We start from the raw sequence: 27,497 nt of genomic DNA, 5'->3' as shown, positions 1-27,497 counted from the left end.
AATCCAGTTTGCTTTTGATAGGGAAGTTTCATCTACTGCTCCAGTACACCCTGGTTTCTCTTCAGATCAAATAAACTGAAGTATCTCAAGCGACCTCTTTTTGGCTGGGATCCAGAGCCATGAGCTGAGAACTGTCCCTTCTTGCCTTTTGCCTGAGATTGAGAGCCTGAACAATATAGGAGTGGAGGACGGGGATGTCAATGCCCTGCCACTCAAGCCTATAGGGATCATGATGGTGTAACATCCATTGCTAAAGTAGGAGGATTATACTTCTTACTTGAAAGAAAAAAACTTTACAAAACCCTGCACCAGTAAACATCCCCAAGTTTGAGGCAGGAGAGGGTGAATTTTCAGGCTAAATGAGTCAAAACTGCAAAATGTTTCTAGTGGAATTACACTGTTTCATATATAGATAGATAGATAGATAGATAGATAGATAAACATCCACCAAAAGAATCCAATATAATGGAGATAAATAATAAAATCCAAGAGAATCATCACCACTCAAACACTTATTTCTATTAACATTGATATCTAGGATATTAACAACTGCTTTACAAAAGGATCATCATAAGCACACTAAGTTCTATGATAAAAAAAGATCCTGCATTGAAGCCAGGTTCATTGTCATTTTTTTATTTTATCATTTGCATTTTAAAACATTTTTAATAATATCTATCCTCTGTGTTCTTGTGTTTATATATAACCATAGATCTTAAAGTGCCTATTATGATGGTCTTTTTCTAATGTAATTGTTAATATTTTAAATATTGGTTTTAATATAAATAATTGAGTGGGGATGATTCTTTTGGATTATTATATAAAAATAAATTACATCTAAAGAAAGTAACCTCAAAGTTCATGTTCAACAATATTTGGGCATAAGTCATAATAGTTTAAAACAGTGGAAACTTGGAAAAAAAAAAGCATTTGTATAAAAATACTGTATCTTAATATCATCCTCTTTATCATTTTGGTAGAAAGAAGTGTGACCAAAATGATAAGAAGGATAGACGAGTTCCCCATGAGGAAAAGTTATACAGGTTAGGGCTCTTCAGTCTGGAGAAAAGATGGCCTGAAAGAAGAGGAGAGGTTTATAAAATTTGAGTGGGTTATTTACACTTTTAAATAGTACTAGGACTAAGGGACACTCAATGAAGTTGATAGGTAGCACATTTAAAACAAATCAGGGGACGTGTTTTTTTTACCCAGTGCACAATTAAACTGTAGAATTTGTTGCCAAAGGTTATGAAAACAGTTAGTATAGCTGGGTATAAAAATGGTTTAATCAAATTCCTGGAGGAAAAGTCCATTACCATTATTAGCCATGTAGCTTTGGGAAAGCCACTGTTTATCCTTGGTTAAAAGCAAGAAAGATTGGATCTATTCTTTGGAATCCTACTGGGAACTTGTAACCTGGATTGACAACTGTCAGAGGCAGGATGCTAGACTTTATGGACCTTTGATCTGTCCGGTATGGCATTTCATATGTTCTTATTTCTCTCTATAAAACATCAAGTTTCTTGTCCGATATAACCATTGGCTGGCAAATGGTTAGATAGCACTTGAATAACGAGGACTCTATTTTCAAAACTGAGTTAATCAAATGCTTAATCAATTGGCAGAGCAATTTCTGCTGTTTGCACCCTGTCTTTTTAATAAGCAATTTGTAAATTCATATGGGTACGAATACTAGCAAATTGTACTCTTGTAAAAACAAGCGTATGAATGGCTAAGGTCAATGCCCAACTCTTCTGAATGCATGAGCATTCATTTTGTTGCCTTTTGAAAACAGAGTCCTGGATGTTTTTTCCTAGCCACTACTTTATTGTATGGAACTCATTCCCAAACCACATTAACTATTCACAAAAAAAGCACAAGCTAAACACATGAATAGTTCACTGTTATGTCTACACTTCATTAAAAGTGAAGAATGATTCTAATGGAAATAAATTGCATTGTTCGGATTTCTATTTATTTGATGGACATGGAATCTAGGTAACCTTACTATGAGCATTAAGTCCCCAAAGAAAAAGGGGAAGATAACTTCAGTTCAATACAGTTTTTATAAAAAAAGCACAGAAGAGATAATGTTTCCTCCAGGCTTTCAAACCCTAATATGTGCTGGCATTCCTTATGTAATACTCCTCCTTTCTATTTGACTGAAGAATAAAGCTTGACCTTCCATGAGCAATATGAAATATGGTTCGTTTCCATTTCAAAAACATTTGTCTATAATGCATTGACTTTGCTATTTTAATTGTAAGTTTTCTCTCATGTTTTATAAAATAGAGGTGTGCTTTTGTTTGAAAATGAATGGTTTATCAGAACACATTTTGTGATTTTTTTTTTCAGTTTGTCCCAAAACCTCCAAAAGAATGAAAAGTGGTCTCCCTGTAGCATCCCACTACTATAGTAAGATTCAGGGTTTCCTGGGGCCTGGGCTTCCCTGGGTCCCTCTGATACCCCCTACCTCCTGCAAATAAGCCAGAGCTGAGGATTTCCCTGGCCTCCCACTTACCCCCCTCTGTGGGAGTCTTTAGCAAAGAAACGGGCAGGAGCAATCCCAGTCGCTCCAACCACATTGATGGTCCTTTATAAATGCCTGGTGGGAGCTCCAAGGCCTCGCCAGTCAAAAGGTCTGCCAGAGGAGAAAGCAGTGGTGCTGATGGGGATTCTCATCTTCTGCCAGCCAAAGATGAGGTGGAATTGGTGGCTAAGTTGGGTACTCTTAGATTATGGTGAGGGAGATGGTGAGGAGAGGGTATGTGTATGAGTGTGTGGATAGGTGGTATGTGGGATGGGCATAATTGTACTTCTAGCCCTCCAAATCCAGTCCTTATGCCTTCCCCATCACTCTTACTAGCAAGGCCATACAGTTTTCATTTATGTATATAACCGTTGGTTGAAATGGTTTGTCTTAGTAGACACATGTGAAGACCCACCTAGTGGTTGGGTCTAGGGCTTAACTGGGCAGTATCTAGAAGATGCTGATCAGCATGGGCTTGACTAGAGGAGAGTGGTCAGTGAGGACTCAGTAGTGAGTGGTTTCAGTTCCAGTCACTTAGTTAGAGACACAGAGTCTGAGAGAAACAGTGGTAGCTGGAATCTATCAGAAGGATAATTCTGCATCAAGTAGCATGGATCAGGCCAAAATTAAATAGCTCCCTGGCAAGGCTGCTTGAAACTTCTTGAGAGGATCATGATACTCAAGAAGTGTAAAAATTATTTTCTGAAAGGAAATAACACTCATAGATACTATATTACAGGGTGCAGTAAAGTTTTCACACCCCACAATGAGAGAGAGAGACTATTTATAAGGCCTTCATAGTAGTCAACTATTTATAATTATATAGGAGGGCCAGCTAATAGCTCAAGGTGAGGTGTTGGTGGTGGTTTAGGGGCCAGTTTTACATTTGGAGTGAGACGTACGACAGCACAGTACACCTTGCTGAAGATTTGATGTCATTTGGAGTCAGAAAAGTCTCACAAAGATGATATTTCTACCATGTTGTCTTGCCCTAGCTTGATGAACTTTATAACAGGGTACTATCAAGCTAGGGCGAGAGAACATAGTAGAAATCTCAACTTTGAGAGACTCCTCACTCCAAATGATGTCAAATCTTCACCAAGTTGTACTGTGCTGATCGTACGTCTCATTCTGCATGTAAACTGGCCACTAAACCCTAAACCACCACAACTCCTCACCTTGAACTATTAGCTGGCCCTCCCCCCAAGCCCAGAAATGGCCAAAATGCAATTTGCAATCTTTAGCGCAAATTGCATTATGGCCATTTTGGGCATCTCGCACAGCTTAACACCAGAAAATAAGAGTTATTTCTGGCATTAAAACCATGCAAAATTGCCCTTCATTTTCATTAATTCCACCCCTTCAAAAAATCTGCATTCATGCCAATAACATGTGATAACAAGATTATCGCATGCGTTATGGAGTTAATGCATGTATTAACACGTTATCGCATGTGTTAATGCCATAGGGGCGGATTTTCAGAGCCCTGCTCGCGTAAATCCGCCCAAAACCGGGCGGATTTAGGCGAGCAGGGCCCTGCGCGCCGGGAAGCCTATTTTACATAGGCCTCCCGGCGCGCGCAGAGCCCCGGGACTCGCGTAAGTCCCGGGGTTCTCGGAGGGGGGCGTGTCGGGGGCGTGTCGGGGGGCGGGCCCGGTCGTCGCGGCGTTTCGGGGGCGTGTCGGCAGCGTTTTGGGGGCGGGTACGGGGGCGTGGCTACGGCCCGGGGGCGTGGCCGCGCCCTCCGTACCCGCCCCCAGGTCGCGGCCCGGCGCGCAGGAGTCCCGCTCGCGCGCGGGGATTTACGCCTCCCTCCGGGAGGCGTAAATCCCCCGACAAAGGTAGGATGGGGGTTTAGACAGGGCCGGGCGGGTGGGTTAGGTAGGGGAAGGGAGGGGAAGGTGAGGGGAGGGCAAAGGAAAGTTCCCTTCTAGGCCGCTCCGATTTCGGAGCGGCCTAGGAGGGAACGGGGGTAGGCTGCGCGGCTCGGCGCGCGCAGGCTATACGAAATCGATAGCCTTGCGCGCGCCGATCCAGGATTTTAGCCGATACGCGCGACTACGCGCGTATCTACTAAAATCCAGCGTACTTTTGTTTGCGCCTGGAGCGCAAACAAAAGTAGGCTATTCGCGCTCGTCTGAAAATCTACCCCATAATGCATATGATGAATTTCCCTAATAGTTTGCAGCCCAAACTGTGAGCAAAGTGGGGATCCTCAAACCAAGATGCAAATTGGATAGCAATTCATTCATGTTTAGGGATATGGGTATTGGGTATAAACTGTGAGGGTCAATGAGAAGTGCTGACAGGGAAACAGGGAACAACCAAGCATTGAAATAGCCTAAATACTTTCTCCTGTGTACTGTAAAACAAGAAGTTCCCAGCAATGTAATTTAACTGAAAATTCCCTACAGTAGAATGGACATTTTCTAAGGGTTCCTGTATGGAAGCAAGACAACCACAAAAGGAGTCCATTATCAAATTTTGTACGAGGTTGGTCTGCAACTTTGGAAATGAGAACTGTAAAAACATAGAGGCAAATATTCAAAACAGAACTTAGCCAGATAAGTACTACCTAGCTGGCTAAGTAGCACCACTGAATATCCAGCTATGGTCAGTAGGCACCACTTAGCTGAATAAGTGGCATATCTATCAGGGGTGGGGAATGGCAAGATCCGGGAGGAGTTGAGTTGACTGGACAAGTTAACCGGCTAACTCAATATTCAGAGTTAGCTGGCTGAATTATCTGGCTAACTCTGGTTGGGTTTTTTACGTTAATCAGTTTAACTTATCTGGCTAACTTTAAGATAGTTGGGTATATTCATTGGCATGGCTGTACTGCTGAATATATAGTGCTAGTTAGTCGGATAAGTTTATTCGACTAACTAGCAAAGCCACTCAGCGGTTGAACATGCAACTGGTATTGTTTTGTAGATTGCTGCTACCAATGACCCAAGCACCTCCCAATGCCTCCAGCAGGACCAGTGTTTCCATTAGACAAACTAGGAAGTCAGCTAGAGCACCAAAATTATGGCAGTGGCAAAATCCTACCAGCATGAGGACTAAAGTGAGAAAGTCAACACTGCCAAAGAAGGGAATGCTGTGTTGGAGCTACCACCACTAGGAAAATTGGGGGTGAGTGAGATGTATGATTAAAAGTTTGCCTAGGGCACCAGATATTATTTATCTCTGAGTTACCCATATCTTTGGCTCTTCCTCCTCCCAGTTCGAGTGCCCCTGTTTTATTGTAACTTTTATCACTTCTTGCCTATCATTCAGGTTGATGTTAATGTTATTGCACCATTGTTTATTGTAAACCGATATGATATGATTGGGATTATGAATGTTGGTATAAAAAAAGCTCTAAATAAATAAATAAATAAATAAATACTCTTCCACCAGCCCTGGCCTCCAGTTCCAGACTTGATCACAAACTGCCCTCTCTTGTCCAAATAAGGGATAGCACAGCCTGCACAATGCCTGCTACCTGGAGGTTTCTTGGCTGCTCCCACCAACCCTGATAGCCAATCCATACCTGTGTTCTTACTTCAGTGCAGATGATCAGGCAAAAGGTCCAGTCCACACTCTAACAGTTTATTGAGCCTGATTGACAAGGCCTTGCCACAGTGGTGATAAGGATGGCATGGATTCACTCCCATTGGGTTGGTCTTCACCCTGAAAGCCTGTTCCCTCCCAGTATGTGCTGGGGTACACCACTGCATCTGGCAGCAAGGGATCAATGGAGGCTGTAAGCCAATGACACTGCACCCTTGGAGGGAAGCTTTGGTTGCTGGACCACTTCAAATCTGCAACCCTCCTTGAACAGCTGGAGCTAGAGCTGAGGCTTCTAAGCTGCCCCTGATATGCAGCACTCTTTCAGGCCTCTGTTGTTTATGGTTATGAGCATCATCTCCCTTGTCCTGGGTCTTTCAGCTTTGGCTGTCTGATTTGCCCTCCATAGTGCTCTGGAGCAGAGGATGCATCACTTCAACCTTGGGTAGGGATGCAAAGATTACAGTTGCATGAGATTCCAACCCACCTGAGGGATCCTTGATCTTGCTTGGGGCCATGGGAAGAGGAGCCTTTGAGCTGCCATGGTTTTTACAAAGGGCTAAGACTGGAAAAGGAGTTAGAGGAAGACATTGACAACAGTGGCTTCAGGAGCGACAAGAGCAGATTATCTGGTTCACCCTCTTAAATCCCTTACCTCCCATCCCCTGCCCATCACCAACATTTGTGATTCTGGTAAAAATCTTTCTCACCAGAAATCACTTTTGTGCTGGCATCCACCATGCACCATGGTCCCGGGGCTTGCTGTTTTGTATTAATTATCATTAAAAAGTACTGTTGGGCACTTAACAAAATCATTTTGTAAAACAAGCTTCATTTGATGCTTTTTTGGCAGTGTAAATCAGGAGTGGTTTCTGTAATTATGCCCATATTCATGCTACTATGCTAAAAATATGATGAAATTACCATTATATGGAAGCAAAATTATTTTTGATCGACATGTAAATATGACATTTAATTATGTATGAACAGAGCTGCCAAACTGCTTTTTAAAGTAAAAGCTTCAGCAAATTGCAGAATCACAAATTTCCAGAGGAAACAGCTAAATGTGAGCACAATTTCTTAAAATCTAGTAAATGAGGAATTTAATTTTTTCTTTTTTTTTTTATAATTTTCTTTTTAAAGTTATCAATACATTCATTTTCAGAAATGCATTTACAGCAAGAGAAAAATTCAAAAATCAATATACAAATAGTAATTATCATAAAAAAATTTCCAATAAATTTACTCCATTCAAGTCCTCAAACAGGGGGAGGAGAATCTCAGCCTATAACACATTTAAACATTTCTTTGAAAAACAAGACTGACCTGGCTGCTTCACAGAGAGGTAATATCATTTATGCGTCTGTAACTACAAGCTTTTTTTACGGTTCTCTCACAATCATGTCTGACTCACTATCTCTGGTGTTTTATTTGTCAGGAAATTCAAAATCTGTTCTCGAGTAAAGAAAATATATATATTGCCTTGATATTTCAAAATACATTTGCAAGGAAATTTTATCAAATAAAAGGCTCCAATTTCTCACTCTCTCTGTTTTAATCTTAGAAATTCCTTTCTTTAAGTTGTGTAGATCGCGATACTTCAGGAAATATGCTTATTTTGTATCCCAAGAACAGCTCCTGTCGATGTCTAAAATAAAGTCTCAGAATCCACTCCTTATCTGATTGTATGAGAAATGTTACAATCATAGTACATAGCTCCAACAATTTCTCTTGTGTGGTTTCCAATATTCTCGATACATCCATCGGAGGTGAAACAGGAGATAGTACTTGTAACCCCTCTTGATTAACAGAGCCTTTTTTGAAAGGTGGTATAAAATAGGCTTTGGCAATTATTGGTAATATTTGCTTTGTTATTTTCAGGGTTTGAAGCATATATTTCTTAATTGCATCTTTAGCAGATACTAAAGGTTCCTTGGGAAAATTCAATATCCGCAAATTCTTACTTCTTATGACATTTTCCAACTTTTCTACCTTATTAGTTAAGACTCCTTAACTAAATTCATTTGAAGATTCTTAGTATCCAGAATTTTTCTTTAAAGCCACCACATTTTCACAATTCTCTACAACAGTCTTTTCTATTTTATCCTATTGATTTCTGAGCTTCTAACACAGGGTTAATTCTCAGGTTCAAGCTCTCATTCAGTGCCTGTATCGCCTGCCAAATTTTCTCAAGTGTAATTTTTTTCTGGTCTTACCAGAATCAAAGGCTCAGCACGTTTTGTGAGAGTTTCCCCATCGCTTGCAGTCTCTCCCATACTGGATACCACCTGCATTGATGTTCCTTCTCTTCTAGGTGTGGATGCCATTATGTGGTGGCCTCCAAAGGCTTCCTCTCCTTCTACTCCACGCTCTTCTTCCCAGCGTCTCTCCACTAACCGTGCCTCTGCAGGATTTTCTGGGGCTATACGCTGTAGCGGGGAGAGTGATGTCTGGAACTCTTGCAAGGCCCCGATTTCTTCTTCCTCCCAGAAGCCTCGACGTGAGCCATTCTCCGATGAATTTGATCCTCTCCGGATTAGGTGTGTGTCCATCGGTCCAGTTATGGGTATGGCTTGAGGCGCTGAGGGTATCTCACGCTCTCTTGCCCTGCGCTTCCGCGCTGAATGTGGCATGTTTAACCACGAAAAAGAAGAAAATGCCGAGGAGCGCTCTCACCCACCAGTGGACAGGTCGGCCATCTTAACTCCGCCCCCCGGATTTAATTTTTTCCATCTGTAGCTGTTTGGTTACTAATGTAAAGCTGGATTCAGGTTTGCTGCAATTTGTTGCAGTAAATTTCAGGACATTTCAAATTATGAAGGAAGTTATTTATTATTCTGTCTGTACAAAGCTGATATGTAATTATTTGCATGTTTTCTTGAAAGAGTTTCATGTAATAGGCAAAATATTGACTTGTATTAATTAAATCTTACTTTGAATCCTTATTCAAATGAGTTGAGAAATTATTGCCTCTTGAAATCTAATCTCATTTTACAACTTTGGAGAAATAGGTCTAAAATGGACTGAGATGATTATAGATATAGTGTATTCGAGCAGGAAAAACTCTTTATCCTGGAGAAAATTGGAGAAACCACAGCTGCTGCAACAAAATATGTTGTATGCTGCCACCAGAGTAGAAATGTAATCTGATCAGAGACAATGAGGGCCAGCACAGAGTTTAAGAATCTTATGTAACCCCTTTTTTCTGGGAGCTGTGATTCCTTTCAGGGCACACATCAAATGTATACTTTTAGGAGCTGCTCCAGCTAGCTAGCTCCATCTCAAGCTTGGCTCTTGCTACCTGGGGGGGGGGGATGATTCTTTTTATGTGGGGATACTCATCTATGGCTCAGACAGTGGTGTGAATGATTCCCTGGTGTGTGTGTGTGTGTGTGTGTGTGTGTGTGTGTGTGTTTTGGTAGCTGGGACATCCCTTGGAGGGAGATTTGAATAATAGGCAGGACCAGGGTCTGGGTGTTAAATAATAATTTACTGATTTTTTAAGGCAAATTAAAATCCATCTCGAAAGAATGTGCAGTTACAAATGATTCTTGTACAGTTAGGGTGTTTCACTCTGTATAGGTGTCCTTTCCTTCAGCGAACTGGTTGAGCTTCCCAATTTGTGATGTGAAATGTACATTAAAGCTCTCCCAGCGGTTTAAACAGGATTCCTATGTGAAGGGGTCCCTTTCTAGCATAGCAAAATCCATCCTACCTGATGCTCCAGCAACTTCATGAATACCCAGCCCTATATCCTGGTCCCATATATGTGAATATCCAAATGGGTTCTCTCGGCTCTTACTTGACTCCTTTAGTTATTCTGCACAGGTGACTCCTCGATTTGAAAAGTCTGTGGGCAGGAACCTACTGATCCAGCCAAGTTCCCAGTGAGGAACGGTGGCCAAAAAGCCTCACAACAAAGGAGAAATAGCTTCCTAGACTGGTATTCGGCTGTCACAGGATGGTGTAAAAAATCACCAAAGCTAATGATTTCCAAATTATCCCAAACAACTGAAAAGCAGGTTGTTAAAACAAGCAAAAAACACACTTTAACATGTCTGTATGCCAATGCCAGAAGTCTAAGTAGTAAGATGGGAGAGTTAGAGTGTATAGCAGCAAATGATGAGATTGACATAATTGGCATCACAGAAACTTGGTGGAAGGAGGATAACCAATGGGACAGTGCTATATCAGGGTACAAATTATATCACAATGATAGGGAGGATCAACTTGGCAGGGGTGTGGCACTTTATGTCCGGGAGGGTATAGAGTCCAACAAGATAAAGATCATACAAGAGACTAAATGCTCAGTAGAATCTATATGGGTAGAAATCCCATGTGTGTTGGGTAAGAGTATAGTGATAGGAGTATACTATCGTCCACCTGGCCAAAATGGTCAGACAGATGATGAAATGCTAAGAGAAATCAGGGAAGCAAACCAATTTGGCAGTGCAATAATAATGGGAGATTTCAATTACCCCAATATTGACTGGGTAAATGTAACATCAGGACTTGCTAGTGACATAAAGTTTCTGGATGCAATAAATGATTGCTTCATGGAACAATTGGTTCAGGAAGCAACAAGAGAGGGAGCTATTTTAGATGTAATTCTTAGTGGAACGCAGGATTTGGTGAGAGAGGTAATGGTGGTGGGGCCACTTGGCAACAGTGATCATAACATGATCAAATTTAAACTAATAACTGGAAGGGGGACAATAAGTAAATATGCAGCTCTAACACTAAGGGGTAGATTTTAAAACCCCTGCGCGCGCAAATCCTCCTGGATTTACACGCGCAGGGCACTCGCGCACTAGCGCGCCTATTTTGCATAGGCCACCGGCGAGCGCAAAGCCCCGGGACGCGCGTAAGTCCCGGGGCTTTGTAAAAGGGGCGGGAGGGGGCATGTCCGGGGGCGTGTCTAGGGCGGGTCCGGGGACAGGGGGCGGGTCCAGGGGCGTGGGACGGTTCGGGGGTGGGCTGGGAGGGCGGTCCTGTGTCCCTCAGCACTGCGGCCTGTATGATCTTTATCCTGTTGGACTCTACCCTCCCAGACATATAGTGCCACACCCCTGCTTCAAGCAGGCGTAACTTGCCCAACAAAGGTAGGGGGGGGGGATTTAGGTAGGGCTGGGGGGTGGGGTAGATAGGGGAAGGGAGGGGAAGGTGGGGGGACGCGGAAGGAAGTTCCCTCAGAGGCCGCTTCAATTTCGGAGCGTCCTCGGAGGGAATGGAGGCAGGCTATACAGCTCGGCGCACACAGGCTGCCGATTTTGCGCAGCCTTGCACACGCCGACCCCGGATTTTATAAGATACATGCGGCTACGTGCATATCTTATAAAATCTGGTGTACTTTTGTTCACGCCGGTGGTGCAAACAAAAGTACGCCCGCGCGTATGTTTTGAAGATCTACCTCAGCACTTTCAAAAGGGAAACTTTGATAAAATGAGGAAAATAGTTAGAAAAAGGTTAAGTGTTAACAGGCTTAGACATTGTTTAAAAATACAATCCTAGAGGCGCAGTCCATATGTATTCCACTCATTAAAAAGGTGGAAGGAAGGCAAAACGATTACCGTCATGGTTAAAAGGTGAAGTGAAAGAGGCTATTTTAGCCAAAAAAAATCCTTCAAAAATTGGAAGAAGGATCCAGCTGAAGAAAATAGGATAAAACATAAGCATTGTCAAGTTAAGTGTAAAACATTGATAAGACAGGCGAAGAGACAATTTGAAATGAAGTTGGCCATAGAGGCAAAAACTCATAATAAAACCTATTTTAAATATATCCAAAGCAAGAAATCTGTGAGGGAGTCAGTTGGACCATTAGATGACCGAAGGGTTAAAGGGGCTGTTAGGGAAGAAAAGGCCATTGCAGAAAGACTAAATGAATTCTTTGCTTCTGTGTTTACTAATGAGGATGTTGGGGAGATACCAGTTCCGGAGATGGTTTTCAGGGGTGATGAGTCAGACGAACTGAACGAAATCACTGAACCTGGAAGATGTAGTAGGCCATATTGACAAACTAAAGAGTAGCAAATCACCTGGACCGGATGGTATGCATCCTAGGGCACTGAAGTAACTCAAAAATGAAATTTCTGATCTATTAGTTAAAATTTGTAACCTATCATTAAAATCATCCATTGTACCTGAAGACTGGAGGGTGGCCAATGTAACCCCAATATTTAAAAAAGGCTCCAGGGGTGATCCGGGTAACTATAGACCAGTGAGCCTAACTTCAGTGCCAGGAAAAATAGTGGAAACTATTCTCAAGATCAAAATCGTAGCGCATATAGAAAGACCTGATTTAATGGAACACAGTCAACATGGATTTACCCAAGGGAAATCTTGCCTAACAAATCTGCTTCATTTTTTTGAAGGGGTTAATAAACATGTGGATAAAGGTGAACCGGTAGATGTAGTGTATTTGGATTTTCAGAAGGCGTTTGACAAAGTCCCTCATGAGAGGCTTCTACGAAAACTAAAAAGTCATGGGATAGGAGGCGATGTCCTTTCATGGCTTACAAACTGGTTAAAAAACAGGAAACAGAGAGTAGGATTAAATGGTCAATTTTCTCAGTGGAAAAGGGTAAACAGTGGAGTGCCTCAGGGAGCTGTACTTGGACTGGTGCTTTTCAATATATATATAAATGATCTGGAAAGGAATATGACGAGTGAGGTGTCAAATCTGCGGATGATACAAAATTATTCAGAGTAGTTAAATCACAAGCAGACTGTGATACATTACAGGAGGACCTTGCAAGACTGGAATATTGGGCATCCAAATGGCAGATGAAATTTAATTTGGACAAGTGCAAGGTGTTGCATATAGGGAAAAATAACCCTTGCTGTAGTTACACGATGTTAGTTTCCATATTAGGAGCTACCACCCAGGAAAAAGATCTAGGCATCATAGTGGATAATACTTTAAAATCGTCGGCTCAGTGTGCTGCAGCAGTCAAAAAAGCAAACAGAATGTTAGGAATTATTAGGAAGGGAATTGTTAATAAAACGGAAAATGTCATAATGCCTCTATATCACTCCATGGTGAGACCGCACCTTGAATACTGTGTACAATTCTGGTCGCCGCATCTCAAAAAAGATATAGTTACAATGGAGAAGGTACAGAGAAGGGCAACCAAAATGATAAAGAGGATGGAACAGCTCCCCTATGAGGAAAGGCTGAAGAGTTTAGGGCTGTTCAGCTTGGAGAAGAGTCGGCTGAGGGGGGATATGATAGAGGTATTTAAGATCATGAGAAGTCTTGAACGAGTAGATGTGACTCGGTTATTTACACTTTCGAATAATAGAAGGACTAGGGGGCATTCCATGAAGTTAGCAAGTAGCACATTTAAGACTAATTGGAGAAAATTCTTTTTCACTCAATGCACAATAAAGCTCTGGAATTTGTTGCCAGAGGATGTGGTTAGTGCAATTAGTGTAGCTGGGTTCAAAAAAGGTTTGGATAAGTTCTTGGAGGAGAAGTCCATTAACTGCTATTAATCAAGTTGACTTAGGGAATAGCCACTGCTATTAATTACATCAGTAGCATGGGATCTTCTTAGTATTTGGGTAATTGCCAGGTTCTTGTGGCCTGGTTTGGCCTCTGTTGGAAACAGGATGCTGGGCTTGATGGACTCTTGGTCTGCCCCAGCATGGCAATTTCTTATGTTCTTATGTTCTTAATGTACTCACTGGTCTTCAGCCTGTCCTGAGTACAGCCGGTGAGGATGACCTTTCCCAAAAGAGCAGGGTGAACCACAGCCCCTTCGTTGGTTGAGTTCTTCCAACCGTCAAGTGCCTCACACAGCTCAGCCAGTCACAGGTGCTTGCCTCATTCAGGGAGTGAATGGGCTCACTGATCTTCAGTCAAGGAGTGCAAGATCCAAATGGATTCAGGCCAAAAATACCTCTACTGAAACTAAATACCTAGGGATCCTCTGGCAGGTTGTGCACCATGAACTCCTCTCCAAAAAAGGGTCACTGATGTAGTAGGTAGACCTCACCAGGGAAGGACAAGAATCTACATGTTTCCTGATCTGTATCTCATCTGATCTGACTCTAGCCACACCTTAAAATATAAAATGGCTGGTTATAAAGGGCCTGAGCAACCATTTCCAGCTCTTCTAGATGGGAAGAGGCCAAAGGGGATAGATAGTAGAGATGTGAATCGTGTCCTCGATCGTCTTAACGATCGATTTCGGCTGGGAGGGGGAGGGAATCGTATTGTTGCCGTTTGGGTGTGTAAACTAACGTGAAAAATCGTTAAAATCGTGAGCCGGCACACTAAACCCCCCTAAAACCCACCCCGACCCTTTAAATTAAATCCCCCACCCTCCCGAACCCCCCCCCCCAAATGCTTTAAATTACCTGGGGATCCGGCGGTGGTCTAGAACGGCGGCGGTCCGAACCCCCGCTGAACAACCTCCTGCAGTCGATCTCCTGCCGGCGCCATTTTCCGTACGAAAACGATTCGCGGCAAGAAATCGCTCCCGGAACCCCGCTGGACTCCCAGGAAAATTTTGGCCAGCTTGGGGGGGCCTCCTGACCCCCACAAGACTTGCCAAAAGTCCAGCGGGGGTCCGGAATGACCTCCTGCGTCGAATCGTTTTTGTCTATGGCCGCCGCCATATTGCGGTGGACATTTTGAAAAATGGTGCCGGCTGAAGACAACACGATTCTATTGAGGGGGCTGTTCTGGACCGCCGCCGTTCTGGACCACCGCCGGATCCCCAGGTAATTTAAAGCATTGGGGGGGGGGGTTCGGGAGGGTGGGGGATTTAATTTAAAGGGTCGGGGGTGGGTTTTAGGGGGTTTTAGTGTGCTGGTTTTCCTGCCCTCCCCCTTCCCCCGATTTACGATTTTTTAACGATAAATCGGGGGAATTGGTATTGTATTGTGGCCCTAACGATTTTTTGACGATTTAAAATATATCGGACGATATTTTAAATCGTCAAAAAACGATTCACATCCCTAATAGATAGCTCCATAATTATTACATCTTTAGAAATGGAACTAGTGTTGCGGTCTCCACCGCTTCCCCTCCTTTAGCTCTGAAAAGGGCTCATCTCTGCTGCTGGAAACGCCGCGTTCCGCATGCCCGGGACGCCTACGGCTCTGCTGGTTCCTTGTGGCAGCCGCCATTGCTTGCCGTCTCCCCACTGCCTCGCGCGTGCGTGAGGATGCACACTATGTACGCACAGTCCCCGGAAGTCTGGCCCCGCCTGTGCTAATTACACCAAGCCCGTAGCCTGATATAACCGGCGTCCGGACGCCTTCTCTTTGCCTTGCAACGAGGTTCACTACTGCCTAGTAGTTCTGAGTTGCACTTCGTCTGTTCCTCGTTCCTGACTGACCTTTTGGATTGCCTTTGACTTCGCTTCAGCCTGCCGCCTACCTCCGACCTTGGTCCGTTCCTGACTTCGCTTCAGCCTGCCGCCTGCCTCCGACCTTGGCCTGTTCCTGACTTCGCTCCAGCCTGCCGCCTGCCTCCGACTTTGGTCCGTTCCTGATTCCGCTACAGCCTGCTTCAATTCACAGCCAGCTACAGACTCCATCCCAGTCTACAGCCTGCTTTGATTCACAGCCAGCTACAGGCTCCATTCCAGTCTACAGCCTGCTTCAGCTCACAGCCAGCTACAGGCTCCATTCCAGTCTACAGCCTGCTCCGGTTCACAGCCAGCTACAGACTCCATTCCAGTCTACAGCCTGCTCCGGTTCACAGCCAGCTACAGACTCCGTTCCAGTCTACAGCCGGTTCCCGCTTCAGTATTCTACGAACCCTGCCTCACGGTCCGGCTTACTACAGGAATCGCTGCTGCCCGCTGTCCTGTCATCAGCTGGCCCTCGACCTGCACTGCCGGCCTAGAGACTGTTCTTCACTCTTTTGACTTTTCTTCTTCACTCCCTGCCCAGGCTTATCTGCCATTGACTCTGAGCTGATATCCCAAGTCCCAAGGTTCCAGGACCCTACGGGCTCCTCCTGGGGGGCTCCTGGTTCCCGGGTGAACACCGCCAGCCTGTGGCTCCGCCTCCCGGTCTACCCGGTCACCCTGGGTAGTCCGGCCCAAGGGTCCACCATCCTGCCTGCAGCACCCAACTGCAACAACTAGGGCAAACAGTGATGGACTGCTATTATCACTGCTATGTATTTTTCACCTCTTATTTTAACTTCTTGAAGGGAAATTTTGAAACCTCGTGGGGATCTTGCAGAGCTTTGTACCAGCAGGACTGCAAGTTCATTTTCAAAGAGAAATGCCTTGTGGAGTTTCCCTTTGAAAATAAGGCTGGCACATACAATGAGGTTATGCTTGTATCTGAGTTCTTTGCCCTACAGTCATACCAGAAATAATGATGATAATTCTGAGCAACTAAAGCAAATCACTGCGAAACTGGAAGATGTAATATGTCAAATTGACAAACTAAAGAGTAATAAATCACTTGGACTGGATGGTATTCACCCCAGAGTTCTGAAAGAACTCAAACATGAAATTGCTAATCTATTACTAGTAATCTGAAATCTATTATTTAAAACTTCCAGAGTACCTGAAGACTGAAGGATGGACAATTTTAATGCCACCTTGTAAAAAGGGTTCCAGGGTGATCAGGTAAACTAAAAATGGATGAACCTGACATCAGTGTTGTCAGGTTCATCCATTTTTAGTTTACCTGATCACCCTGGAACCCTTTTTACAAGGTGGCATTAAAATTGTCCATCCTTCAGTCTTCAGGTACTCTGGAAGTTTTAAATAATACCATTAGCCATGTTTATTTGGACCTTCAAAAAAAAACTAATAAATTGGTAAGCAAATCTTCCCCTTTCTAAAGCCATGTTTACCCTTCACCATTAAGCCATGTCTATTTATATGGCTAGCAATTTTCTTTGTAATAATAGCCTCTAATATTTTGCCATCAGTGTTGGCAAAATATTAGAGGCTATTATTACAAAGAAAATTGCTAGCCATATAAATAGACATGGCTTAATGGTGAAGGGTAAACATGGCTTTAGAAAGGGGAAGATTTGCTTACCAATTTATTAGTTTTTTTTTGAAGGTCCAAATAAACATGGCTAATGGTAAAGACAGTTATAATATATTTAGATTTTCAGAAGGCATTTGACAAAGTCCCTCTTGAGAGACTCCTCAGGAAATAGCCATGGGATAGAAACTGGTTAAGACAGGAATCAGAATAGTACTAAATGGTCAGTTTTCCAAATGGAAATAGGTCATTAGAGGAGTACCATGGTGATTAGTAGTGGGAAAGCTGCTGTTCAACATATTCATAAATGATTTGGAAAAGAGAGCAATGAGTGAGGTGATCAGAGATGCAGATGATACAACATTGTTCAGCAGCGAATTGTGACGAATTGAAGAAGGATCTTGTAAGACTAGAAGACTGGACATCTAAATGGAAATTGAATGTAGACAAGTGCAAAGTGATGTACATAGGGGAAAATAATCCCAATGGCATGTACAAAGTGCTAGGTTCTCTATTAGAAATCACAACACAGGAAAAGGATCTCAGGGTCCTTGTGGGCAGTATGTTGAAGTTTTCAGCAAAGGATGCTGCAGCCAAAAAAGCAAATAGAATATTGGGATTTATTTGGAAAGGACTAAAAAATAAAACAGAAAATATCATAATGCTTCAGTGTCAAGCCATCTTGAATATTATGAATAGTACTGGCCATCCCATCTAAAAAAGACATAGCAGAACTAGAAAAGATGCAGAGAAGGATAGCAAAAATGATAAAGGGAATGGAATGGTTCCCTTATGAAGAAGGCTAAACAGATTAGGGTTCTTCAGTTTGGAAAAGGGATGACTAACATGGGATATAATAGAAGTTTATAAAGGCAAGAGCGTGGTGGAATGGGTATGTATGGGAGAGTTATTTACCTTTTCAAATAATATTAAAAGAAGGGGACACTCCATGAAACTAAGATGTAGAAGAATTAAAATATATCATAAGCTATTTTTTTCACTCAGCGCACTATTAATCTGTGGAGTCTGCTGCCAGATGTGGTAAAGGAGACTAGCATATCAGGGTTTAAGAGAGATTTGGGCAAATTCCTAGAGGAAAAGTACATAAACAATTATTAGTCAGATAGTCCTGGGAAAGCCATTGCCTATCCTTGGGAGTCAGTAATAAGAAATAGATCTTTGTTTCTGGAATCTGCCAGGTACTTGTGACTGAAGTGGCAGTGGCCACTGCTGTAGATAAGATGCTGGGTCTGATGGACATTGGTCTGACCCAGCATGGCACATCTTATTTTCTTTTGAGCAAACGGGAATCACAATCAGCAAGCCTATGAAGGAATCTGAGAAGGAGAATTTTGAAATAAAATCTTAAGAATCTTCAGTGGGATGATGCCATAAGGTCTGTATATTTAGAAAAGGCAAGAAGATGACCCGGAGCAGCCCAGAGCTAATAAACACAGAAGACTTGAAACACAAGGCTTCTTTGCTTCCACAAAAAAAAAAAAAAAAAAAACCCCAAAAAAAAACGTTTTAATAATCAAGAAATTAAGAAAATCCTGTGCAAGAAGCTCGGCACAAGCAGGTTCAAAAGAGTGATAAACGAGCACTACTGCCTATAAAATGGCAGTTAGAGAAATGAGACACAGACGATAGTTCTGGGGCAAAAGTCACAACAGAACCAGCCTTGAATTTCAAGGCAAGAAGAAAGGATATAGATCTTCAGTCAATGAAAGACATTGTAGGAAGGAAGACTTTACTACTAGAGGCATTGGGGCAAGTCCCTCAGAGGGATCTCAAAGGATTATCTTGTTGTATTTAGACCATGTCAAATACTGAATTGTTTAGCTACATGATTCCAAGCCTGGTGCTTCTGTTTCACAAACGGGTTGGATTTTCAAGATATCCACAAAGAATGTGCCTGAGTTATATTTGTACTAGCAACTGTACCGGTTCTACGCCCGGGCGGCGAGCCTTTTTATTGGCACATATGCTCTTGTATGGAACGTTAGCTGAAAAGGAAAAACTAAATTGTTTTCACCCAGGGCAAGGGATGTGGAGAGGCCCCTAACATGGGTCCTGAGGCTCCTGCCACACATTTAAAGTGGCAGAACCCCCCCCAAAAAAAAAAGTCATAGTCAAATGAGGAGGTTGAGTGGGGATCAGTGCTGACCCCCATCTCAACCCAGGGCTGCCAGTTGAGGCGACCCACAACACCCTAAAAAAGTCTAAAAATAGAAAAAAAAAGCCAGTGATGACCCTGGCCCCCCTGTCCATGTGTGTCAGGGAGGGGAAGGTTAGAGAGAGTAGGGGGTGACAGAGAGCATGGTTGGTGTGAGGGAGAGCATTGGAGGTAAGAGAGGGTGGGTGGGGGGGATGCTTGACTATGGGTTTCATGCTTTCTTTCACAACCTCCCCACCCCCCTCTCACCAACCATGCTCTCTGTCACCCCCCACTCTCTCACACACACATTCTCTCTCACCGGCATCCTCCTCCCCCCCCCCCCCCCATGCTCTCTCTCACACCCTCCCGCTCTTTCTCACCCTCCCCTATATTGGTCAAAAATAACACAATTTACATGACAGCGTTTAAGTAATTACATTTTAAATTATTAAAGAAAAAATGTATTATTTAAAGTTACAGCATTTTAAATATTTTGAGCAGAATTTCCCTAGAAATTCACTGTAAGAGTGTCCCTTTCACATACACACACCCTCATACAGGCTCCCTCACTCTCTGGCACACACACACACACATCCCCTTATATAGGCTCCCTCTCTGAAAGCCACACTCAAGCATCCCACGCACTCCCCCCCTCTTACCAACCAAACTGTCTCTCGCACTCCCCCACACCCCCTCTCCTTTCTCACACACACATTCTCTCTCACCAGCATCCCCCTCCCCTCATATAGGCTCCCTCTCTCTGAAACCCACAGTCAAGCATCCCCCCACCCACCCACCCTCTCTTACCTCCCATGCTCTCTCTCACACCCTCCCCACCCCCTCTCACCAACCATGCTCTCTGTCAACCCCTCTCTCTCACACACACATTCTCTCTCACCGGCATCCCCCCCCCCCCCATGCTCTCTCTCTTTCACCCTCCCCTCCCCAACACACATTCTCTCTCACCAGCATGCCGCGGGACCCACTCCGTTCGCAGCGAAGATGAAGGCCCGGTGCGCCGTTTGCAGCGAAGATGAAGGCCCGGCGCACCATTCGCGGCACACGGGGGTCTTCCATTTTCGCCTTGAGCACAAAATAGCAGCGGAGACCCCGGCATGCTGCAAATGGAGCGTTTTCCACGGCACACGCTCCGTTCGCAGCGAAGATGAAGGCCCGATCGCACTGATTGCAGCACATGGGGGCCTTCCCTTTTCGCTGCTAACGGTGCGCTGGGCCTTCATCTTCGCCACGAATGGAGCGTGTGTCGCGGGAGGTGCTCCATTCGCGGCATGCCAGGGTCTCCTCTGCTATATTCTGCTGTCCCGTGATGGCCACTGTCCTTCGTACCTCTGGCGTGTTTGAGCCTCCAAGGCGGCCAGGGAGCCACCTGCGCCATCTATCGGTGGGCTGGGGAACATGCGCGAGCACTGACGGACACACTACCAAGTCCGATATATTATAGATATGTTCCATGAATATTCATTGTGAATTTCCTAGAAACCTGACCATTCGAGTGAAGCTTCAGGAACAGTGTAAGAAACATTGGTCTAATCTATTTTTATAAACCTAAATCTCTTCCTTAGGTAACTCAATTCAGTGGTCAACTTGCATGGATAATTTATGACATGCATAATTAACTAGGAAGCCTATTTGCTAAAGGTGGAAAGGTTTTCACAGGTGCCATGTTATGCTGTTGAAGAATAACATGCATACAGAAAGGGTGATTAATTGGCTTGAAATTGGTATGTAAAAATTTTCAATAGAAAAGAAACACAGACTTTACAATAGGAAGACGTCAGCTTTGGCTGATCCAGATAGCAGCTATAGGCTAGTTAATGTTGCAATGCGATGGGAGAAGCGCTTCGGGGCACTCCCCATTGTGGGACGAGGTGAGAGTGTGTCCTTGCGGTGAGATGGGTCCTCGTCTGGGAATAGACAGGAGGAAGCTGGAGGTCCTGACTCTCCACCGGACCTGCACACTTTCATGAGGCCACCAATGCAATGGTGGTCTCTGAATGGTCCTCCGACCACTCCAAACCCTTTCGGACTTGCCGCTGGGTAATGGCAAGAAGCGGCAGGCCGGACAAAGGTCAAGGATGAATGAAGACATCTTGGTACAGGACGAAGAGACGAAGACTCATACAGGCTAAACTCAGATGAAGAATCTGGGCAATTCTATGCAGCAACTGTCTTGGATTGAACTTCGTAGACCCAGAGAACCAGGTCAGAGAAGTTGGACTGAGGACGGTCCACTGAAAGGAGGAGCCGGACAAGGACATCCAAGGACAAGTTAAAATCATGAAAGTAAAAGTCCAGAACTCTCGAGAGAGCACAGGGCCTCCCGCCACTCACAAACACTCGATTATGAGCAGCATGGAGAGGAGGACGGATGATGGCCCCTCAGGGAGTCCAAGAACCGGAGGAAGGTGGACGGGCGAGCGAGGTCCCTCAGACCCCCTACACAGCCAGCCAGCTGGTCGTGGACCACGAAGGGAGCGGGGCCTGCCCAGGACAGGGGCAAACAGCTGGACATCAGAGATGGAAGGCATCAGGACATGGAGGACATCAGGACATGGAGGACATCTGGATATCAAGGACGGAGGACATCAGGAACACTGAAGACATCTGGACATCAAGGATGGAGGACATCAGGAACACTGAAGACCTATCCAGAGAAGAGACCAGAACGAGAAGGGATCCCAACAAGACTGGAACGCTAGGCAGGAGCAGGAACTAGGAGTCCTGAAGAGGAGAAGCTTCCAAGAGCACTGGCTCCTAGCAAAGGTAAAGCAGAAGTGACAACAGAGCCCCTTTATAGGGCTGAAGAGGAGAATGCCCAGGGAGGAGTCAGAGGAGGACCACACCTGCACTGGCCCTTTAAGTAGCGAAGAGAGGCTCGGCCTCGTGCCTTAGGAGGAGCAGGAACAGGAAACTGGACAGCGGTGTCCCTGCTACCTCAGCGCAGGAGCTGGGCCTCAGGGTAGGCTCCGACATGGGAGGCAGCCTCCCTGCCGCACACGGAGGACCAAGGGTGGCTCCCTGCTGCGGAGGACACTGGGGACTGTGGCCTCCTGGCCGCGAAAAAGACGGTGATGTCAGTGACCCCTGCCTCGGAGGTGGGAGAGGCGTTGCAGCATCTGGACCGCTTGGGAGCAGCGACTGTGGCCTCCTGGCCGTGGAACGAAGGTGCAACAGTTAAAAAGATGCTGCATCTTGATTTATCCTCTGGCTAATCTCCTTGCCAGCTTGTTCTGCCAAGAGCTGGTTACTATAGTTATCAGATTTTTTCTCAGCAGTAGACAGCCATAGAATTCAATGGACTATAGAAAAGAATAAGAAACAAATGAAAAGGATGAAGAATATGTTTTATTTGTGGGGCCCCTTCATTCATTTATCTTTTGCCCATTCATTTCAAATGAATGCACATCCCTAACGATTACTCCCAATTTAGATGTTCTTCAATAAAGTCCCATAATTCATACCTTTGGTCCAGTTGTTCAGCACAAAGTTCCTACTCTTTCTTCTTTCTCTTTTATTGGTAACTGGAGGGTACCTCCACACTCCTTTCTTCAATATCTTGATGGTATTATCGTGGTTGACACCAGATGGGTGCCACTGTCTCCTCTGTACTTCTCAGTTCTCCTTCTCCCTCAGGAATTAATGAAGATTCATTCACCTGCAGAACTTCCAATAGTTCACTGGATTTCTCTCTGTGACAGACTCCCAACTCCTTAGAATGTTATTGTCCTGAGTTTATGGTACCTACAGACTTCAGGCAAGTGGCAAACACAAAGTTAAGAACATAAGAACATAAGAAATCACCATGCTGGGTCAGACCAAGGATCCATCAAGCCCAGCATCCTGTTTTCAACAGAGGCCAAAACCAGGCCACAAGAACCTGGCAATTACCCAAACACTAAGAAGATCTCATGCTGCTGAAGAAATTAATAGCAGTGCTATTCCCTAAGTCAACTTGATTAATAGCAGTTAATGGACTTCTCCAAGAACTTATCCAAACCTTTTTTGAACCCAGCTACACTTATTGCACTAACCACATCCTCTGGCAACAAATTCCAGAGCTTTATTGTGCGTTGAGTGAAAAAGAATTTTCTCCAATTAGTCTTAAATGTGCTACTTGCTAACTTCATGGAATGCCCCCTAGTCCTTCTATTATTCGAAAGTGTAACTAACCGAGTCACATCTACTCGTTCAAGATCTCTCATGATCTTAAAGACCTCTATCATATCCCCCCTCAGCTGTCTCTTCTTAAGAAAACATTAACCCAAAAAGGGAAGAAGGAAAGGTGTAAAAACTTCCTTCATCCAACTCAAACAGGGAAAAAATGATATTCAAAAAGGGGGAAAATGTAGCTTTTCTTCTTGTCTATGTATACCCTAGAAGCCCAAGGATCCTTTCCCTAAGAAAACAATCAAAAACAGGAGCAGACACACAGATATCCTGCCTCTTGCAAGGGCTAACTCAAAATATACAGCCTAACATGGTGGCACTGGGTTTTGTAATTAGAGACTCCACCATTTCCAATCTCTTACATGGGGGAGCTATAACCCAAACAAGCTATTTCTTTTCACCCATGACAATGGGACATTTCTCATTGTAGGAACTCATAGGGTTCTCTTTTAGCAAAATATTTTCTGTGAGTCCTTGAATTCTAGTAAAGGAGTGCTACAACGGTTCTGCTGTCAATTCAATGTTAGAATCCTTCCTCTACTTTGCAGCTAATTCAGTGTAATGAATTTGAATATTATAGCCCTTATACTGTAATTGGCTTTTAAAATTTGGATATAGACGCCCTCTCCACCTCTAATTGAAAATCTCTATTTACACCTTGTGAGGATAACTTTAAAAAAATTATATGTGATGGCATATACGTGTAGATGAGGCCGCATGTATTTTTAACGTAGTATTTTATAACATGGATGTATAACATACATCCATGTTATAAAATATGTGTATCTTTACCCTATAGCATATGCTTGTATTTAGGCCAATCACATATTTCAATGCATTGTGCACATGTATTTTACCCACCTATTTTTAAAATATACATGAATATATTTTACGTGTGAAAGTAAACAAGGTCTTACTTGCATGAGTCGAAATTTACATACGTAAGTCAGCCAGTTTGAAAGCATGTGCTTGTCAAGGAAATTAAGCATTTTATCAGTTAGTCCTCCAGTTTTCCCAGTCCTTCTACAGGTTCTACAGCCTGGTTCTATAGCCTGAACTCCCCCCAGTTCACCCAGATCTTCCACCCAGTCAGTACTCCATAACAAATGCATTTAAGATCATTTATGCCAGATAGCAGGTGTAAAAATACACGAGTAAGTTGGAAAATATATGCGTGTGTCTTTTAAAATAACTTTTTGTGCATAAATGTTGGCCTTATCCAGGAGCATCCCTAGATTGCCCCATTTTTATACATATATATGTGCATGTGAAAGTAAAAATACATTGCATACTTTGGACATTTATAAAATACGGAATATGCAAGTAGAGGCTACTTACATGCATGCATGCATGCTAATTTTTACACGGGTTCTATTTTGAAAATTCACCCATATTTGCAGAAACTGCCCACACGGTGCCTCAATTGCAAGTTGAGATGGAATTTCAATCCATAGAGATTATATTTGCATTTTGTCTCCTGAAGGACTTTTATCTCTTTTGAGATGGCCATCTCCAGTCTTCAAGAGCCAAAAAGAGGCCTGGTTTTCAGGATATCCATAATGAATATGTATGAGAGATTTGAATACAATGGAGGTAGAACATTCAGTTCTATCTCATGAATATTCACTGTGGTTATCCTGAAAACCACACCTATTTGTGGCTCTTAAGGACCAGAGTTGGCCATCCCTTCTCTATGCTATACTTAACATATAGAGCCACCCCTTCACCAATTTGACCTAACCTATTATTTTAATATAATTTGTGCCCTGGAATCACAGTGACCCTTTGGTTATCCTCATTCCACCAGGTCTCTCAGATGCCTATTATGTTTACATCTTCATTCCGTGCCACATATTCCAACTCTCCAATCTTAATTTTTAGACTTCTGGCTTTCGCGTACAGACAATTCAAAGTATGTTTTTTAATTATATTCAGAACCTGCGTAGCATTTGAAATGGCCAGTTTGGAATCATTTATCTCTGTCTGCTCTTTATTTAAATGCACCTGGGCTACTTCTTCCTCTATTGCAACCTTTCTATCGGGATATTCTAACTTCCCTGTAATGCCAGTATCTTTTGAAGATAACTCTCTTCAAACCATGCACTCACAAGTGACTGTCGGCTTTTCCCCATGATTTAATTTAAAGCTATACTCTTCTTTTTAAACATTAGAGCCAGCTAACACAGGGAAATTTGGTTCTCATGACCAAAAAAGTCACATCTCTGACTCCAAAACCCATTTAAAGTAAAGGAATATTTCCTGTAAGGTTAAGTTACTATTTCCTTTTAAGAATCTCGGTTTAATTATATTGCAATATTATCAAGTCCTGAATGCTGTGTTGGTTTTATGCTTTCATTTTTTATTTTATGTGGAAAATTTAAGAGAAAACTGTTTTAATCTTTTTATTAAAGAAAACCCCATTGTAAAAGAGCTGATGTTTCCGAGTCACTTAAAAGTGCACACCGACCATTTAGATTTATAAGAAAAGGATTTTCAGGAGAGGAACAACAGTGGTAGTTTCCAAGAAGCAGGTGAAAAAGAACCCTTAGCAGAATAACAATATAGTTAGAAAAATTAGGAAGGCAGGAGGAAATCATAAGGTAGCAATGGGGATACAGAAAAGAGGATTTTTTTTTTTTTAAAGAATGGATTATTCCTTCATCCTTAAAAGAAATTATGAGAGCTCTGGTTATGGAACCAATATGTTGATTCTTTTATTAAACAGGGTATTTTTTTTCTGAGGTACCTTATCTTTCTCATATATACCTATTTAGCTTCTTACTATCTCCATTTTTCAAGATCTGGCAATTTTAGAAGATGTAGGACTGACTCATGAAGTTCACAAATCCTTGGGTCTTATAGACTGGGAGCTGGCACAAGCCTATGTGTGCCTGTTTGTGATTTTGTCTCCCTTTCATTATCTCTCTGCATTTCTTTTCCAAGGAAAGACAGAAGGATCTATGAAAGTGGACTCTGATGCATAGACTTGTTTGCAAAGCCGAGAGTGGCTCTGATGTTTATGAGAATGTTGTGGGTTATAATGATTTTGTGGAAGGTCAGACAGGAAAAGGGCGACTAAATAAGGTTATAGATCAGAGAGATCAATTTTCTGGACAGAGCAGGAAATTGAGGGAAAGCAGCTGCTAATTGCAAAGTCAAGAATGAGTGGGAGATGAGAGAGGCTGGATTAGACTACAGGAGTGAAGGAAATTAGCAGCAAGAGGATCTCAAGAACTGATAATGTGGATGCAGAAATGACCAAAAGGAAGAGATTTTGATGAAGAAAGAGCTATCAGAGGTGTCCGAACACCAGCAGAGGAAGGACAAATGATGAGTTTAAGAATGGATGGTGCAAACAGATCCATGACAGCGGGATCACAATGTCCTGTTTGGCCATGATACAGACGTATTATTCTGCTGCATGCTGAAACTTTTCATCCTTAAACTCACATATTTACATTAAGCTATTTTTTTTATTGTTAAAAAAGAAAATTATACATGCACAACAATGTGATGAAAAGAAAGTAGCAAGAGAAGAGAATCGGCTTACCAATGAGGTACATTCCAATCCAGTCACCTGCATCCACTTCTTCCTTTATATCCCAATAGATGATTAGGTCCTGGGAGTGCCCTATAGCATAGTAGGAGCCGCTAACCATTAGAGTTGATCGACTATCAGACGTAACGAGATCTGTGTCACTGGTGGAGCGGGGAATTGCTGAGCTGGTCCTGATGTCCATGTTCTGGAACTGGTCAGGGTTGTAGCTGTATCTGAGAGGCTCCTTGCACCGCCGCCTGCTCTGAGAGTTTCTTGATGGGGATGCCATGGCAGCCAGGCCTAGGAACCTGTTTTGGTACAAATTCTGCAAGGATAAGAAAAAGAAAAACCCATATTAAATAGGAACCTGTTTTTCTCATTGGTCATGATCCCTCTTTTTTTTTTTTTTTTTTTTTCAATTTTATTACAGTGGTTCATGGAAACTGAACATGTCTTCAAAATGTATAGATTTCAAAATGCTTTAGCTGATTCCGCCTGATTTTAGAAATTTTCAGATTAGAGTTCAAAATATCTTCCCTTAGCAATGACAATTGGCTTACAAG

General features: G+C 43.2%; 1 protein-coding gene across 1 annotated transcript in view; it reads right to left on the bottom strand.

The window, feature by feature from the left end:
• The window catches only part of HECW1 (HECT, C2 and WW domain containing E3 ubiquitin protein ligase 1), a 327,850-nt gene extending 300,588 nt beyond the window's left edge, over window positions 1–27,262 (bottom strand). Inside the window, exon 1 of the mRNA XM_029589548.1 lies at window positions 26,947–27,262. Coding sequence (XP_029445408.1) covers window positions 26,947–27,223 — 277 coding nt within the window. The 5' untranslated portion in view covers window positions 27,224–27,262. The remainder of the gene's footprint in view (window positions 1–26,946) is intronic.
• Between the last annotated feature and the right edge of the window lie 235 nt (window positions 27,263–27,497).

The sequence above is a fragment of the Rhinatrema bivittatum genome, chromosome 2 (assembly GCF_901001135.1).
Source record: "Rhinatrema bivittatum chromosome 2, aRhiBiv1.1, whole genome shotgun sequence".
NCBI classification, from domain to species: domain Eukaryota; kingdom Metazoa; phylum Chordata; class Amphibia; order Gymnophiona; family Rhinatrematidae; genus Rhinatrema; species Rhinatrema bivittatum.
Note: the sequence above shows the minus strand (reverse complement) of the source record. Positions and strands in the feature narration are given on the sequence as shown.